At 46.4% G+C, this 17,835-nt stretch overlaps 1 protein-coding gene across 1 annotated transcript; it reads right to left on the bottom strand.

Annotated features, from left to right (window-relative positions):
* Positions 1–488: 488 nt before the first annotated feature.
* LOC130340273 (zinc finger protein 436-like) lies at positions 489–17,561 on the bottom strand. Its single transcript, XM_056554165.1, has 6 exons — positions 17,417–17,561; positions 16,443–16,622; positions 11,849–11,975; positions 11,701–11,765; positions 10,973–11,534; positions 489–2,089 (listed from the first exon to the last, which is right to left on the bottom strand). Exons 1-6 carry the CDS (start codon positions 17,492–17,494, stop codon positions 1,008–1,010), a joined length of 2,094 nt encoding a protein of 697 aa, XP_056410140.1. The 5' UTR covers positions 17,495–17,561; the 3' UTR covers positions 489–1,007.
* Positions 17,562–17,835: the final 274 nt, after the last annotated feature.

Genomic DNA, 17,835 nt, shown 5'->3' with positions numbered 1-17,835 from the left:
AAATAAATGATATATTGATTCACAAATACTCTGGCCGACATTTATCAATGAGTTTACACCTTTTTTTCTCCGTACAAAAGGCGCTATTTTGGCGCACTGTATGTTATTTTGCGCCTTTTGGTGGTAGAATATTTTAGTCATTCCAGATGTTTTGGAGTAGCAGTACATGCTTTTCAATTCAGCGTATGCCGTGGACTGAAATTTATGAACTTTCTGTATAAAAAGTTTTTGTAAAAAGGCGCAAAAAAGGCGGCAAGCCACTGAAAAGTGTCTAAAACGACACCATCCCAGACCTGGCGTAGCTTTTTGGTGTATGTGAAGAGAGAAATACAGGCATGCTGAGAGTTGTAGTTTTGCAACATCAGGAGGGCTACCGTTTGGGCACCACTGTATAGTGGTGTCCAAACTGTGACCTCTAGATGTTGCAAAACTCGACTAGACCACTAGAAGGCAGCAGTAAATATCGCTTTCCTGCCACCTTCCTTGATGCTCCACGCCGTCGCCTCCCTACCTCCACCGCTGATCTCCAATGATGCCACCGATGATCGCCGGTCCCCACCGCATGAAAGTCCCCAGGTACCGGCCGCCATCTTCTCCCCCCGCTCTGCCCGACATCCAGGGGTGGGCAGAGCGGGGGATTTCCATGGTAACCCCCTGTCTTCAACTGCCACTGGTCAGTAGTCATTGCTGACTAATGGCAGGAGATAGGAGGGGGTGGCACCACTGCAACCGCGCTCCTATCCCTTAGGATGATCGGGGCTGTCACTGACAGCTCCGATCATCCCTATTTTCCGGGCGATCGGGTCATCAGAGACCTGATCAGCGGCAAATGGACAATCTGAATTGATCTGCCATTTGCCATGATCACTGACATGGGGGGGTGGTCTCAGGACCCCCCTGGGCAATATGCCGGGATGCCTGCTGAACGATATCAGCAGGCATCCCAGTCCGGTCCCCGCCCGGCGAGCGTCGGGGACCGGAATTCCCACGAGCGTATCTATACGCCCTCAGTCCTTAAGGACTTTAAAACGGGGGTGTATGGATACGCACTCAGTCCTTAAGAGGTTAATAGTCTGTGATGAAAATGGCTTCTTGCCTTTGTGAGTTCTTTGATGCCTAACAAGATCTGATTTCTTAGCAAAACATTTCCCACATTCTGGACATGAAAATGGCTTCTCCCCTGTGTGAGTTCTGTGATGTTCAACAAGATGTGATTTCTTATTAAAACATTTTCCACATTCTGAACATGAAAAGGGCTTCTTCCTTGTGTGAGTTCTTTGATGTACTATAAGATGTGATTTCTTAGTAAAACATTTTTCACATTCTGTACATGAAAATGGCTTCCATCCTGTGTGAGTTCTTTGATGCCTAAAAAGATGTGATTGCTGAGTAAAACATTTCCCACATTCTGAACATAAAAATGGCTTCTCTCCTGTGTGAGTTCTGTGATGTTCAACAAGATGTGATTTCTTATTAAAACATTTTCCACATTCTGAACATGAAAATGGCTTCTTTATTGTGTGAGTTCTGTGATGTATTACAAGATCTGATTTCTTAGTAAAACCTTTTCCACATTCTGTACATAAAAATGGCTTCTTGCCTTTGTGAGTTCTTTGATGCCTAACAAGATGTGATTTCGTAATAAAACATTTCCCACATTCTGGACATGAAAATGGCTTCTCCCCTGTGTGAGTTCTGTGATGTACTACAAGATCTGATTTCTTAGTAAAACATTTTCCACATTCTGAACATGAAAATGGCTTCTCTTCTGTGTGATATCTCTGATGTGTAACAATACCTGATTTCTGAGTAAAACATTTCCCACATTCTGAGCATGAATATGGTTTCTTTCCTGTATGAGCTCGTTGATGTCCATCATTCTTTCTGTGACCTTTATTTTGCTGAACATCCTGTGATGACTGAGAAGACAGGACCTGTATATAAGGATGAGATGACAGATCTTGGCTGTGAAGGGCTGAGGGTGTATCTGGGATAATGGAATGTTCTTCATATGTATCTTGTGTGATATCATCATCTGCTTTATAATCTGAAGATAGAAGATTCTCCTCTGATCTCCTGCTACAAGAATCTGCAGAGAATAACACAGATTTTATTATCAGTATTAACCTCTTAACGACCCAGGACCTTTAAACTATTGCATTTGTCATTCTTCCTCCTCTCCTTAGAGCCATAACTCTTATTTTCCCGTATACAGAGCCGCTTGAGAACTTGTTTTTTTGGAGGGACAAATCTTACTTTGTAATAACACTTTTTTATTGTACCCTAAAATGTACGACAGAACCAAAATATTACTATTTGTGAGGAAAATGGAAAACAAACACTTTTGCTATTTTTGTGTGGTTTTGTCTTAGAAATGACATCTTCTCTTTATTCTGTGGTAAATATGATAAGTTTTACTATTATACTTTTTACAAAATGAGTTATTCATAAAATTGCCGTATTCCGACCCCTATAACTCTTATTTTTCCGTATACGGGGATGGATGAGGAGGATTTTTTTGCGCTGTGATTTGTAGTTTTTATCAGGACCATTACCCATCATATATCTGACTTTTTGATAACTTTTTTCAGATACCGTATATACTCGAGTATAAGCCGAGTTTTTCAGGGATTTTTCGTGCTGAAAACGCCCCCCTCGGCTTATACTCGAGTGAACAAAAAAAACTTTCTGGCTTTAGCTGTGAGGGGATGGTGCGGCCCGTCCATCTCTGCCTGTCAATACCTTCTCAGTGGTCTTCAACCTGCGGACCTCCAGATGTTGCAAAACTACAACTCCCAGCATGCTGGGAGTTGTAGTTTTGTAACATCTGGAGGTCCGCAGGTCGAAGACCACTGAGGCCTTCATCATCATCCAGACCCCCCTTTAGTTTTCTACTCACCTCCCCTCGGTGGAAAAGAAGGGTGAGCTGGTCCGGGCCATTATCTGTGCTGCAGGGACCGTCTGGTGGGGAGGGTTAGTCGTTCCGGGCTGTCCATCTTCACCGGGAGGCCCTCGGGGGGGGGATGACGGGGGGGGGGGATGATGACGGGGGCGATGATGACGGGGGCGATGATGACACGGGTGATGATGACACGGGTGATGATGACAAGGGGTGATAATGACGGGGGGTGATAATGATGGGGTGTTAATTACGGGGGGATGATGTATTGGATGATGACAGGGGGGGGGGATGATGACATGGGGGGGGATGATGTATTGGATGATGACAGGGGGGGATGATGACATGGGGGGGGATGATGTATTTCCCACCCTAAGCTTATTTATTGTCGAGTCAATAACTTTTCCTGGGTTTTTGGGGTGAAATTAGGGGCCTCGGCTTATATTCAGGACGGCTTATACATATGATGGACCCAAAAATCCGCATTTTTGGTGTTTGGTAATGTTTTACATTTATGATGTTCATCATGCGGAATCATAAACATTATGGGGGAGATTTATTAAAACCTGTGCAGAGGAAAAGTTCCCCAGTTGCCCATAGCAACCAATCAGATCGCTGCTTTCATTTTGCAGAGGTTAAAAATGAAAGAAGCCATCTGATTGGTTGCCATGGGCAACTGGGTAACTTTTCCTCTGGACAGGTTTTAAAAAAAATCGCCCCCTATATTTGAATACATAAAAATAAAGGATTCACTTAACCCCTTAAGGACCGGGGGTTTTTCCGTTTTTGCATTTTCGTTTTTTGCTCCTTGCCTTTAAAAAATCATAACTCTTTCAATTTTGCACCTAAAAATCCATATGATGGCTTATCTTTTGCGCCACCAATTCTACTTTGTAATGACGTCAGTCATTTTGCCCAAAAATCTACGGTGAAACGGGAAAAAAAATCATTGTGCGACAAAATTGAAAAAAAAATGCTGTTTTGTAACTTTTGGGGGCTTCCGTTTCTACGTAGTACATTTTTTGGTAAAAATGACACCTTATCTTTATTCTGTAGGTCCATACGATTAAAATGATCCCCTACTTATATAGGTGATTTTGTCGGACTTCTGGAAAAAATCATAACTACATGCAGGAAAATTAATACGTTTAAAATTGTCATCTTCTGACCCCTATAACTTTTTTTTTTTTTCCGTGTATGGGGCGGTATGAGGGCTCATTTTTTGCGCCGTGATCTGAAGTTTTTAACAGTACCATTTTTGCATTGATAGGACTTATTGATCGCTTTTTATTCATTTTTAAATGATCTAAAAAGTGACCAAAAATGCACTATTTTGGACTTTGGAATTTTTTTGCGAGCACGCCATTGACCGAGCGGTTAAATTAATGATATATTTTTATAATTCGGACATTTCCGCACACGGTGATACCATATATGTTTATTTTTATTTTTATTTACACTGTGGTTTTTTTTTATTGGAAAAGGGGGGTGATTCAAACTTTTAATAGGGGAGGTGTTAAATGATCTTTATTCACTTTTTTTTTGCAGTGTTATAGGTCCCATAGGGACCTATAACACTGCACACACTGATCATTATTATCCCATAGGGACCTATAACACTGCACACACTGATCATTGTTATCCCATAGGGACCTATAACACTGTACACACTGATCTTCTATGTTGATCACTGGTTTCTCATAAGAAACCAGTGATCAACGATTCTGCCGGATGACTGCTCATGCCTGGATCTCAGGCACTGAGCAGTCATTCGGCGATCGGACAGCGAGGAGGCAGGAAGGGGCCCTCCCGCTGTCCTGTCAGCTGTTCGGGATGCCGCGATTAGCCGCGGCTATCCCGAACAGCCCGACTGAGCTAGCCGGGAACTTTCACTTTTAGCCGCGCGGCTCAGCTCTGAGCGCGCGGCTGAAGGGTTAATAGCGCGCTGCGCCGCGATCGCCGCTGCGCGCTATTAGAGGCGGGTCCCGGCTTCACTATGATGCCGGGCCCGCCGTGATATGACGTGGGGTTACTGTGTAACCCCGCGTTATATCAGAAGAGCAGGACCAAGGACGTACCGGTACGTCCTTGGTCCTTAAGGGGTTAAACAACACAATGTAACTCCAAGTCACTGACACTTCTGTGAAATCCCACTGTCCACTCAGGAAGAACACTGACAATCAATTTCACATGGAACAGACAACAGGTGGAAAATTTAGGCAATTAGCAAGACACCCTCAATGAAGGAGTGGTTCTGCAGGTGGTGACCACAGACCACTTCTCCTTTCCTATGCTTTCTGGCTGATGTTTTGGTCACTTATAACTGTTTTGGCCACTTATGTAAAAAGCGCATAAAGCTTCTTCACTCAGGTACCATAATCCCTATAATATAAATCCCTCCTCCCCCAAACAAAAAATAGAAAAGAGCATAGTCTCTCAACGTCCTTGAAAAGTGCACTAAGGCATCTTAGGAGAAATTGACATCGATCACCACGCAGTCATCATCTGGTAAGAAATAGGTGTTGTCGATGGGGAGACAGAGTTACCAAATGCCTCCCCCGGCCCCAAACCATGTAGACAAGCATAAAGTGCAGCTCCTCGCTATGGGAGCCTCACTCGGACCCTGCTGGTGCTCCTCTGACTCCCAGGGCATCCAAACCGAGAGCCATAGTGCTCAAAATAAATGGTCAGCCTGTATTCAGTATTATGTATCTGGAAATCTTAGCGCCCCTAGAGAACCTCTCAGAGATTCCACATTGTACCATGTGGTTGTATCTAAATGGTCGTACAATCTCAACGATCCCCCGAGATTCAAAGTGAGCAACAAGAAAGGATTTCCATTTTTAGAAAAAACATTTAGTGCCAGTTTCTGAATGTCTCTCGGCATCTAAGTGATCTACGTCTAGAAACGATTTCAATTGGGCAATCAGCATAGGCAAATTTGGAGTGGTAGTATCTAACCATTTAGACAACGCATGGCAACTAAATGGACTATATGGACAAACCAAAGAAACCTCTCCTCCCCTTCCCCTCCTCCCTCCGGTGGGCGCAATTGGTGAAATAGGAGCGATTGCGGTGTAAAAGGGACCCGCACCTTCCAATGATCCCATATGTACGATTGTATGAGACTCCAGTATATCGCTGAGTGTGAGCACTCCCAGATGCCATGATACATGTTTGTAAGTGGGGTACTTCATTTAGGGCAATGAGTGATCCTATCTGGGAAGTTATGGGAGGGCAAGATGTTGAAGCCAGATGGGAGGGCAAGATGTTGAAGCCAGATGGGAGGGCAAGATGTTGAAGCCATATAGGGCAGCGTGAGCGACCTTGAAGTATAACTCAAAATTAATGATCACAAGGATCAATGACCCTAGTGAGGGGTGGACTAAACATATGTTTATTTATTAACCTCAACTCAGCCCAAAAGGACTGAGCAAAAAGTCCACTTTTTATCCCTCACTTTGATAAAACTTAACTTTTATTTTTAAATAGTTAAACAATAATGTGAATAAACAGAGCTATAGGTGATTTTAAAAAACCCAGCATTTTAAGCACCACATGTATTGATGTAACTTGTTGTCCCTAGGGACCAACTGGAATTATAGGATCTACTCAGCACATCTGCAGAATGTGCTGATTAAGGGTGCTATGCTGATATTTAAAATACTCTCACACTGTCCCTCCTAACATGTTTCGCCAGCAAAGTGACGTCTTCAGAGGTTAGGGAACAATGGTTCCCTAACCTCTGAAGACGTCACTTTGGTAGCGAAACATGTTAAAATGCTGTTTTTTTTTAAATCATCTATAGCTCTGTTTATTCACGACCTTGAAGTAGGTCTCCCTCCACCTCTCATAGATAAAAAATTTTCGTACAGATGCCCACCCGCTCAACACTACATCAGTAATGCTTGTGTCCCCTGTCCATCTTTCCCACGTCCGAAATACATGTTTAGGATCAAGTTTTAGGAAGCGTTTACAGAAGGCTGCTTACAGGTCAGAGATCGACCTTCTCTGGGGTTCATTGCCTATAATGTCATCTAAAATGTTGTTTGGGGCTTCCTTCGAGAGATTCCGATATCTAGAAGAACAAAAGACGTTACCTGATTGGCATAAAGAGTGTGGGACAGGGGAGGTCAAACACACGGAGCATTTCTCCAGGGTTGAGCCATCTATGGTCATCACTATGAATCAGTTACCCCACCGTCCGAGCCCCTCTAGAAAGCCACAATTTCAACCACAGAGAAGATTTACCCTGCAGGAATTCTGGGTGGTCAAGCAAGGGCATCCTTTTGGATACCAGAAACGGAAGGCCAAAAACTTTTCGCACTTACTTCCAGGTCACTATGGTATCTCGCAGTAGCACTGAGCCCCTGATCCCTACCGGAAGTATAGCTTATGAAGTGTGAAGCAGTGTCGGTAGAGACCATGGGGCGGCCAGTGCTGTTTCCACCGCTAGATTGGAGAAGTAGTCAGAGGAGTGCAGCCATTCAAGTGCTTGGCGAAACAAACAAGCCAAATTATAGCCCCTGATGTTTGGGAAATGAACACCCCCCCTCAACCTTGCTAAGCATGAGCTTCTGTAAAGCTATGCGCGGGCACTTGCCCTGCCATAGGAAGGATTAAAAGGCTGCGTTGAGGTGTCAAATGTCATCATGCCGAAGTAGAAGTGGGAGAGTTTGCAAGGGGTACATCAAGCGGGGGAAACTAATCATTTTAACGAGATGGCATCTACCCAGGAAAGATAAGGGCAAGGTCTCCCAGCGCTTCAACTCCACAAAAATACGCTGAAAGAGGGGTGTGTAGTTGAGTGAATAGAGCATGTCAGGAGTCTTCCCTATGCGAATGCTTAGATACGTTATGGAAGAAGAGGCCACTTTAGCACCCAAGGCATTCGCATCAAGAAGCCACCTGGGAGGAGTCGCACCCAAAGGCAGTAGCATACTCTTGGCGGCATTGACCCTGTAGCCCGTGAAGCTTCCGGTATAAGATAGAAAGTTCAGAATTTTAGGGACAGCCTCATTGGGGTGGTTGGGTAAAGTAATACATCATCGGCACACATGGACAATTTGATCTCCTGGGTGCCCACGGCTATACCCCTGTAGATATCAGAGGAGATCAAATAGCGGGCCAGAGGTTCAATCGCCAGATCAAACAATAAAGGCGATAAGGGACAACCCTGACATGTTCCTTTCGCTAACTGGAGGGGAGTGGATAAGATGCCTGGGGTATGTACCCTAGCCCTGAGACCATCACATAGGCCATCTATAAAGGAGCTAAATCGACCTACAATCCCAAACTTTGTCAGGACCAGCCGCAGCCAGTCAAACCGAACATTGTCAAAAGCTTTTTCAGCATCCAAAGCAAACAATGCGGGTTGGGTTGCTGTCTGGGACTGGCCCCAAACACTATCCAGTACTGCCGGTACCCTCCTAATGTTCATGACCGCTGAACGGGTTTTCACGAACCCCACTTGATGGTCAACAATAAGGGAAGGTAAAAATCTAGGCAGGCGATCTGCCAGGATCTTAGATAATAACTTCCCATCCTGGTTGATCAGAGCGATAAGAACCAGGTTCTAAAGGGTCCTTGTCAGGATTGGGGAGTACCTTAATATATGCTAGTTATGCAGCCGGAGAGTGTACGCCTGTGCCATTTTGTTAAAATATGCCATAAGGGGGAAACAACCTGATCAATCAGGGGTTTGCAAAACTTGCCAGGATAGCCGTCTGGCCCTGGCGCTTTCCCATTTGCCAAAGCGCGTATACTAGTGACTACTTCTTCCATTGGAACATCGCGTTGAGCTCCTGCTGCTGCTCATCAGATAAAGATGGTAGGGGGAGCCCCTCCAGAAACCGCGCCCCTTCCTCAGAGCGGGGGGAGAAGAATAGAGAGCAGCATAGTAGGAGTCCAAGACGCCATTAACTGAGTGCGGCTCATGCATTACTTGCTCCAATGAGTCACACAACGTCAGTACATGCGCAGGCACGCGTGACTCCTTCACTATACGCGCTAGCAAACGTCCCGCCTTATTGCCCTGCCAAAACATAACTACTTCAAAGTGAGACCTATGGATTCTCTCTTTCTTATCCAACCAGAGTTCATACAAGGATTTTGCTGCCTGCCACTTGAGTTTATGATCTACGGTGGGGGACTCTAAAAAGCAGGAGTAAGCTTCCGCTAAGGCTGCGCTTGCCATTGCATGACCCTCCAGAGTATTCCTTTTGACAGAATTACTATAACACATAATTTTATCCCCAAGTACCACCTTAGCAGTTTCCCAGTACAGAGAGGGATTGTCAGATGCATTGTCCGTTTGAAAATCCAGCTACCACCCCCTGAGAAGAGAAAAGATTAATCTTTCGTTAAATAAGACAAAAACCGCCACAAGATGTCAGAACCCTTTGTGCATGATGGCAGGAGCTCCAAGACCACCAGTGCATGATCCGAAATGACCAGGTTCCGTATGTCCACCTCTCCCAAGCGAGAGCACACAAGGGGACTGACTAGGAAATGGTCAATGCATGAACCCTGTACGTGAGAAGTGCGTGTACTCACGACCGTCCGGGTGTAAATGCCGCTAAGAGTCTATCAACCCCGTCTGTGTCAGGAAAGGTGGGAGGACCCTGTCACTCTGATGTGGGATGGTAGATATGTGAGCTGAGCGTCTATTCACTGTATTTAAGTCCCCTCCCAGGATGGTGTGCGCTCCATTAGAGCTATTGACTGTATCTGCTAAAGATGCAAAGAAGGAAGAATTATCACCACTAGGAGAATAAACATTATAAACGTGATATGTGGTACCATTATGGACTAGATGAAAATGAGAAAAACACCCCTCGTCATCCCTTTCGTGTGAGAGAATGTGGTACAAGAAAGACTTGTGAAGCAACGTTACAACTCCTGATTTGCCGTCCGCCGCTGCGCTGCCAAACACCTTGCCCACCCACAACTTCTGGAAATCCTGCTCCGTTAGATGTGTTTCCTGGAGAGGGACTATGTCCGGACGCAGGCGTTTCAAAAAGCGCAGAATTTTCATGCATTTTTGTAGGGAGCATAAACCCTTAACATTCCACGTCACCAACTTACACATGGTGCGCTAACGTCCCCCGGGGGGCAAGAGAATGCAGCGGGGAACATATACTGAGGAGACAATAGCTATGAGGGTGAGGAGAGCATGATGGACAAGAGGACCAAAGATGGGTGAAGGCGAGGAGGAAACATTGGATGGAACCAGAAATACAAGGAAGGTAAAACAGAAAAGGATCTGACATCATGAGAAGAACATGGGGGAGGGGGAGGCACAGAAACAAACAAAGACAACCCGAAAAAGGGCAAGAACAGAAAAATAAAAATCGACAGACAGACCAATCCACAGAATAGAATAGGGGCGGCCATAAATTGGGTAAAGGACTCCACTTTTTTCGGACATGTGGGTGGCTAGAACTCCCACCCCAGACCCCCGACATAAACCAATCAACTGGGCTTAAACGAAAGGGGAAGAATATACACGTAAAGAGGGGCCTCCAGGGGAATCCTACAGCAACTATAACTAGATGGGTACCTATAGGAAGGGGATCCCTCAGTGAAACACGGGGAAACTCATGACCGGAGGAGATTACCCAACCACTACCCTTAAACAGCAAGAATAGTACAAAACCGGGCAATCCCTAGAAGGAACCGTAGAGGTGCGGTGTAACACAACCATTGGCACAGAAGAACAACAAATGGCATTACATACGTTACAGTGAATAATAAATGACAATAAACCCCTAAACCACAGTGTAAAATGATCCCCTGGGACAGTTAAAGAGGTGCCTCGTGGGCCAACAGGAATTAAAACGATTCAAGAGTGGCATATCCCCCACATTAAGTCTATGGGAGCGGGTGTGATGGCCTCGTACACATAGGGATATTTCTTCTCCATATTCCAGCTGTAGTATCATATTAGTTTGCATTTTGGCTAAATAGAAGAATATACAGCAAGAGACAGGACAGAGAGATTAAAGAATTCTACACAATTATTACAGCAGAAGAATCTGTGACTCTGCTCTATATTAAGTTGTTACTACTCACCTGGGCGGTTACCTGTAGGAACGTCCTCCTTATACTGCTCATCACCACTCACATCTGTCTCTTCTTCTTCCTCCCTATCTGTAGCATTAATCTTGTTCAGATCTTTCCCTGTAGGAATGTCCTCCTTATACTGCTCATCACCGCTCACATCTGTCTCTTCTTCCTTCATATCTGTAGCATTAATATTGTTCAGATCTTTTCCTGTCAGAATGTCCTCCTTATACTGCTCATCACAGCTCACATCTGTCTCTTCTTCCTTCATATCTGTAGCCTTAATATTGTTCAAATCTTTTCCTGTTGAAATGTCCTCCTTATACTGCTCATTACCGCTCACATCTGTCTCTTCTTCTTCCTTCATATCTGTAGCATTAATATTGTTCAGATCTTTTCCTGTCAGAATGTCCTCCTTATACTGCTCATCACAGCTCACATCTGTCTCTTCTTCCTTCATATCTGTAGCCTTAATATTGTTCAGATCTTTCCCTGTTGGAATGTCCTCCCTATACTGCTCATCCCCGCTCACATCTGTCTCTGGAGCATTAATATTGTTCAGATCTTCACCCTGATTCATAAGATGTGGAAGAAATATAGTAAACGTCATTAGACAGTAGGATAAGTCACGTGGGATGTTATAGATGAGCAGGAGATGAGGAGTCATGGAGGGTGAGGGGACTGACCACAAGAGCTTCACAGCCCTTCTACAGATCATAGGGAATATCTCCATCTACCTGATCATCCTGTGGAAGAAGAGGACGGGGACACCTCTCTGGTGCTGTTCTCTTACTGGATCTGACTGTAGGGGACACATACAGAGACTGAATTCATTCTTTACATACAAATAATGAGAGGACGTGTGTATATAGTCATGTCTATTACCTGGTGATGTGAGGGGCTGCTGATCCTCCATCATCACCTGATCCTTGTACTGATCCTTGTGTCCTTCTACATACTCCCACTCCTCCATGAAGAAATAGACCGCCACGTCCTGACACCTTATAGGAACCTGACACATAATGATACAGTCATCACCCCGACCCCTCCAGTGGTGTTACTGTATAATGTCCCAGCATTCCCAGCAGTGTCACCTCTCCAGTCATCACCAGACCCCTCCATTACTGTATAATGTCCCAGCAGTGTCACCTCTCCAGTCATCACCAGACCCCTCCATTACTGTATAATGTCCCAGCAGTGTCACCTCTCCAGTCATCACCAGACCCCTCCATTACTGTATAATGTCCCAGCAGTGTCACCTCTCCAGTCATCACCAGACCCCTCCATTACTGTATAATGTCCAAGCAGTGTCACCTCTCCAGTCATCACCAGACCCCTCCATTACTGTATAATGTCCCAGCAGTGTCACCTCTCCAGTCATCACCAGACCCCTCCATTACTGTATAATGTCCCAGCAGTGTCACCTCTCCAGTCATCACCAGACCCCTCCATTACTGTATAATGTCCCAGCAGTGTCACCTCTCCAGTCATCACCAGACCCCTCCATTACTGTATAATGTCCCAGCAGTGTCACCTCTCCAGTCATCACCAGACCCCTCCATTACTGTATAATGTCCCAGCAGTGTCACCTCTCCAGTCATCACCAGACCCTTCCATTACTGTATAATGTCCCAGCAGTGTCACCTCTCCAGTCATCACCTGACCCCTCCATTACTGTATAATGTCCCAGCAGTGTCACCTCTCCAGTCATCACCAGACCCCTCCATTACTGTATAATGTCCCAGCATTCCCAGCAGTGTCACCTCTCCAGTCATCACCAGACCCCTCCATTACTGTATAATGTCCCAGCAGTGTCACCCCTCCAGTCATCACCAGACCCCTCCATTACTGTATAATGTCCCAGCATTCCCAGCAGTGTCACCTCTCCAGTCATCACCAGACCCCTCCATTACTGTATAATGTCCCAGCATTCCCAGCAGGGTCACCTCTCCAGTCATCACCAGACCCCTCCATTACTGTATAATGTCCCAGCAGTGTCACCTCTCTAGTCATCACCAGACCCCTCCATTACTGTATAATGTCCCAGCAGTGTCACCTCTCCAGTCATCACCAGACCCCTCCATTACTGCATAATGTCCCAGCAGTGTCACCTCTCCAGTCATCACCAGACCCCTCCATTACTGTATAATGTCCAGCAGTGTCACCTCTCCAGTCATCACCAGACCCCTCCATTACTGTATAATGTCCCAGCAGTGTCACCTCTCCAGTCATCACCAGACCCCTCCATTACTGTATAATGTCCCAGCAGTGTCACCTCTCCAGTCATCACCAGACCCCTCCATTACTGTATAATGTCCCAGCAGTGTCACCTCTCCAGTCATCACCAGACCCCTCCATTACTGTATAATGTCCCAGCAGTGTCACCTCTCCAGTCATCACCAGACCCCTCCATTACTGTATAATGTCCCAGCATTCCCAGCAGTGTCACCTCTCCAGTCATCACCAGACCCCTCCATTACTGTATAATGTCCCAGCAGTGTCACCTCTCCAGTCATCACCAGACCCCTCCATTACTGTATAATGTCCCAGCAGTGTCACCTCTCCAGTCATCACCAGACCCCTCCATTACTGTATAATGTCCCAGCATTCCCAGCAGTGTCACCTCTCCAGTAATCACCAGACCCCTCCATTACAGTATAATGTCCCAGCAGTGTCACCTCTCCAGTCATCCCCAGACCCCTCCATTACTGTATAATGTCCCAGCAGTGTCACCTCTCCAGTCATCACCAGACCCCTCCATTACTGTATAATGTCCCAGCAGTGTCACCTCTCCAGTCATCACCAGACCCCTCCATTACTGTATAATGTCCCAGCATTCCCAGCAGTGTCACCTCTCCAGTCATCACCAGACCCCTCCATTACTGTATAATGTCCCAGCAGTGTCACCTCTCCAGTCATCACCAGACCCCTCCATTACTGTATAATGTCCCAGCAGGGTCACCTCTCCAGTCATCACCAGACCCCTCCATTACTGTATAATGTCCCAGCAGTGTCACCTCTCCAGTCATCACCAGACTCCTCCATTACTGTATAATGTCCCAGCAGTGTTACCTCTCCAGTCATCACCAGACCCCTCCATTACTGTATAATGTCCCAGCAGTGTCACCTCTCCAGTCATCACCAGACCCCTCCATTACTGTATAATGTCCCAGCAGTGTCACCTCTCCAGTCATCACCAGACCCCTCCATTACTGTATAATGTCCCAGCAGGGTCACCTCTCCAGTCATCACCAGACCCCTCCATTACTGTATAATGTCCCAGCAGTGTCCTCTCCAGTCATCACCAGACCTCTCCATTACTATATAATGTCCCAGCAGTGTCACCTCTCCAGTCATCACCAGACCCCTCCATTACTGTATAATGTCCCAGCAGGGTCACCTCTCCAGTCATCACCAGACCCCTCCATTACTGTATAATGTCCCAGCAGTGTCACCTCTCCAGTCATCACCAGACCCCTCCATTACTGTATAATGTCCCAGCAGTGTCACCTCTCCAGTCATCCCCAGACCCCTCCATTACTGTATAATGTCCCAGCATTCCCAGCAGTGTCACCTCTCCAGTCATCACCAGACCCCTCCATTACTGTATAATGTCCCAGCAGTGTCACCTCTCCAGTCATCACCAGACCCCTCCATTACTGTATAATGTCCCAGCAGTGTCACCCCTCCAGTCATCACCAGACCCCTCCATTACTGTATAATGTCCCAGCATTCCCAGCAGTGTCACCTCTCCAGTCATCACCAGACCCCTCCATTACTGTATAATGTCCCAGCATTCCCAGCAGGGTCACCTCTCCAGTCATCACCAGACCCCTCCATTACTGTATAATGTCCCAGCAGTGTCACCTCTCTAGTCATCACCAGACCCCTCCATTACTGTATAATGTCCCAGCAGTGTCACCTCTCCAGTCATCACCAGACCCCTCCATTACTGTATAATGTCCCAGCAGTGTCACCTCTCCAGTCATCACCAGACCCCTCCATTACTGTATAATGTCCCAGCATTCCCAGCAGTGTCACCTCTCCAGTCATCACCAGACCCCTCCATTACTGTATAATGTCCCAGCAGGGTCACCTCTCCAGTCATCACCAGATTCCTCCATTACTGTATAATGTCCCAGCAGTGTCACCTCTCCAGTCATCACCAGACCCCTCCATTACTGTATAATGTCCCAGCATTCCCAGCAGTGTCACCTCTCCAGTAATCACCAGACCCCTCCATTACAGTATAATGTCCCAGCAGTGTCACCTCTCCAGTCATCCCCAGACCCCTCCATTACTGTATAATGTCCCAGCAGTGTCACCTCTCCAGTCATCACCAGACCCCTCCATTACTGTATAATGTCCCAGCAGTGTCACCTCTCCAGTCATCACCAGACCCCTCCATTACTGTATAATGTCCCAGCATTCCCAGCAGTGTCACCTCTCCAGTCATCACCAGACCCCTCCATTACTGTATAATGTCCCAGCAGTGTCACCTCTCCAGTCATCACCAGACCCCTCCATTACTGTATAATGTCCCAGCAGTGTCACCTCTCCAGTCATCACCAGACCCCTCCATTACTGTATAATGTCCCAGCATTCCCAGCAGTGTCACCTCTCCAGTCATCACCAGACCCCTCCATTACTGTATAATGTCCCAGCATTCCCAGCAGTGTCACCTCTCCAGTCATCACCAGACCCCTCCATTACTGTATAATGTCCCAGCAGTGTCACCTCTCCAGTCATCACCAGACCCCTCCATTACTGTATAATGTCCCAGCAGTGTCACCTCTCCAGTCATCACCAGACCCCTCCATTACTGTATAATGTCCCAGCATTCCCAGCAGTGTCACCTCTCCAGTCATCACCAGACCCCTCCATTACTGTATAATGTCCCAGCAGGGTCACCTCTCCAGTCATCACCAGACCCCTCCATTACTGTATAATGTCCCAGCAGTGTCACCTCTCCAGTCATCACCAGACCCCTCCATTACTGTATAATGTCCCAGCATTCCCAGCAGGGTCACCTCTCCAGTCATCCCCAGACCCCTCCATTACTGTATAATGTCCCAGCAGTGTCACCTCTCCAGTCATCCCCAGACCCCTCCATTACTGTATAATGTCCCAGCATTCCCAGCAGTGTCACCTCTCCAGTCATCACCAGACCCCTCCATTACTGTATAATGTCCCAGCAGTGTCACCTCTCCAGTCATCACCAGACCCCTCCATTACTGTATAATGTCCCAGCAGTGTCACCTCTCCAGTCATCACCAGACCCCTCCATTACTGTATAATGTCCCAGCAGTGTCACCTCTCCAGTCATCACCAGACCCCTCCATTACTGTATAATGTCCCAGCAGTGTCACCTCTCCAGTCATCACCAGACCCCTCCATTACTGTATAATGTCCCAGCAGTGTCACCTCTCCAGTCATCACCAGACCCCTCCATTACTGTATAATGTCCCAGCAGGGTCACCTCTCCAGTCAGCAGCTCCATCATCTTGTTGATGAGTTCTAGGATCTTCTGTTCATCCATTTCCTCATGTATCAGGGAGTGAGGTGGGGGCCCCGGGATTGGGCTCAGGGTTCTTCCCCATCCTTCACACACAGGGGCCCGACAGCGCCCACTAGAGGACTTCTTCACTACTGTGTAATCCTGTGTATGGAGAGACACATTAATATCACTACATACATTCCCAGAATCCCTCACCTCTCCAGTCATATCCATCTGTTATTACATAGATAAGAATGAGGTCATGTGACATCACTCCCAGAATCCCTCACCTCTCCAGTCATATCCATCTGTTATCACATAGATAAGAATGAGGTCATGTGACATCACTCCCAGAATCCCTCACCTCTCCACTCATATCCATCTGTTATTACATAGATAAGAATGAGGTCATGTGACATCACTCCCAGAATCCCTCACCTCTCCGGTCATATCCATCTGTTATTCCATAGATAAGAATGAGGTCATGTGACATCACTCCCAGAACCCCTCACCTCTCCAGTCATATCCATCTGTTATTACACAGATAAGAATGAGGTCATGTGACATCACTCCCAGAATCCCTCACCTCTCCAGTCATATCCATCTGTTATTACATAGATAAGAATGAGGTCATGTGACATCACTCCCAGAATCCCTCACCTCTCCAGTCATATCCATCTGTTATTACATAGATAAGAATGAGGTCATGTGACATCACTCCCAGAATCCCTCACCTCTCCAGTCATATCCATCTGTTATTACACAGATAAGAATGAGGTCATGTGACATCACTCCCAGAATCCCTCACCTCTTCAGTCATATCCATCTGTTATTACACAGATAAGAATGGGGTCATGTGACATCACTTCCAGAATCCCTTACCTCTCCAGTCATATCCATCTGTTATTACATAGATAAGAATGAGGTCATGTGACATCACTCCCAGAATCCCTCACCTCTCCAGTAAGCCGGAAGAGTATCTGTAGGGTGAGGTTTATGATCCTGTCGGCCATCTTGTTCCTGTCTCTCTCCATGGTTGATGGGTCATCCAGGAGAATTCTCTTATATAGAAGATATCAGCGGAGGATCCTGGATTGGAGAAACCTGAAGGGAAGAAGAGGAGACGATGATAAACCGCACCAGATTCTATGGAGAAATAAAATCCATTTCCTGGAGATAATCTGGGGAAACATCTGAGGAGACATTATAGGAGTTTTCACATTTCTCTATAAAACAAAATCCATTGTCCGAGGGCTGTAAAATAAGAGACTAGAGCGCACTCCCCTCTCCCGTCCAGTGGTGGCGCTCTGGTCCTCCAGGTCTTCTGAGGTCGCTCTCCCTGCTCTGCTGAAGACGTTGTGAATCCATTTCTCCT

Source organism: Hyla sarda, unplaced genomic scaffold (genome assembly GCF_029499605.1).
Source record: "Hyla sarda isolate aHylSar1 unplaced genomic scaffold, aHylSar1.hap1 scaffold_580, whole genome shotgun sequence".
NCBI classification, from domain to species: domain Eukaryota; kingdom Metazoa; phylum Chordata; class Amphibia; order Anura; family Hylidae; genus Hyla; species Hyla sarda.
Note: the sequence above shows the minus strand (reverse complement) of the source record. Positions and strands in the feature narration are given on the sequence as shown.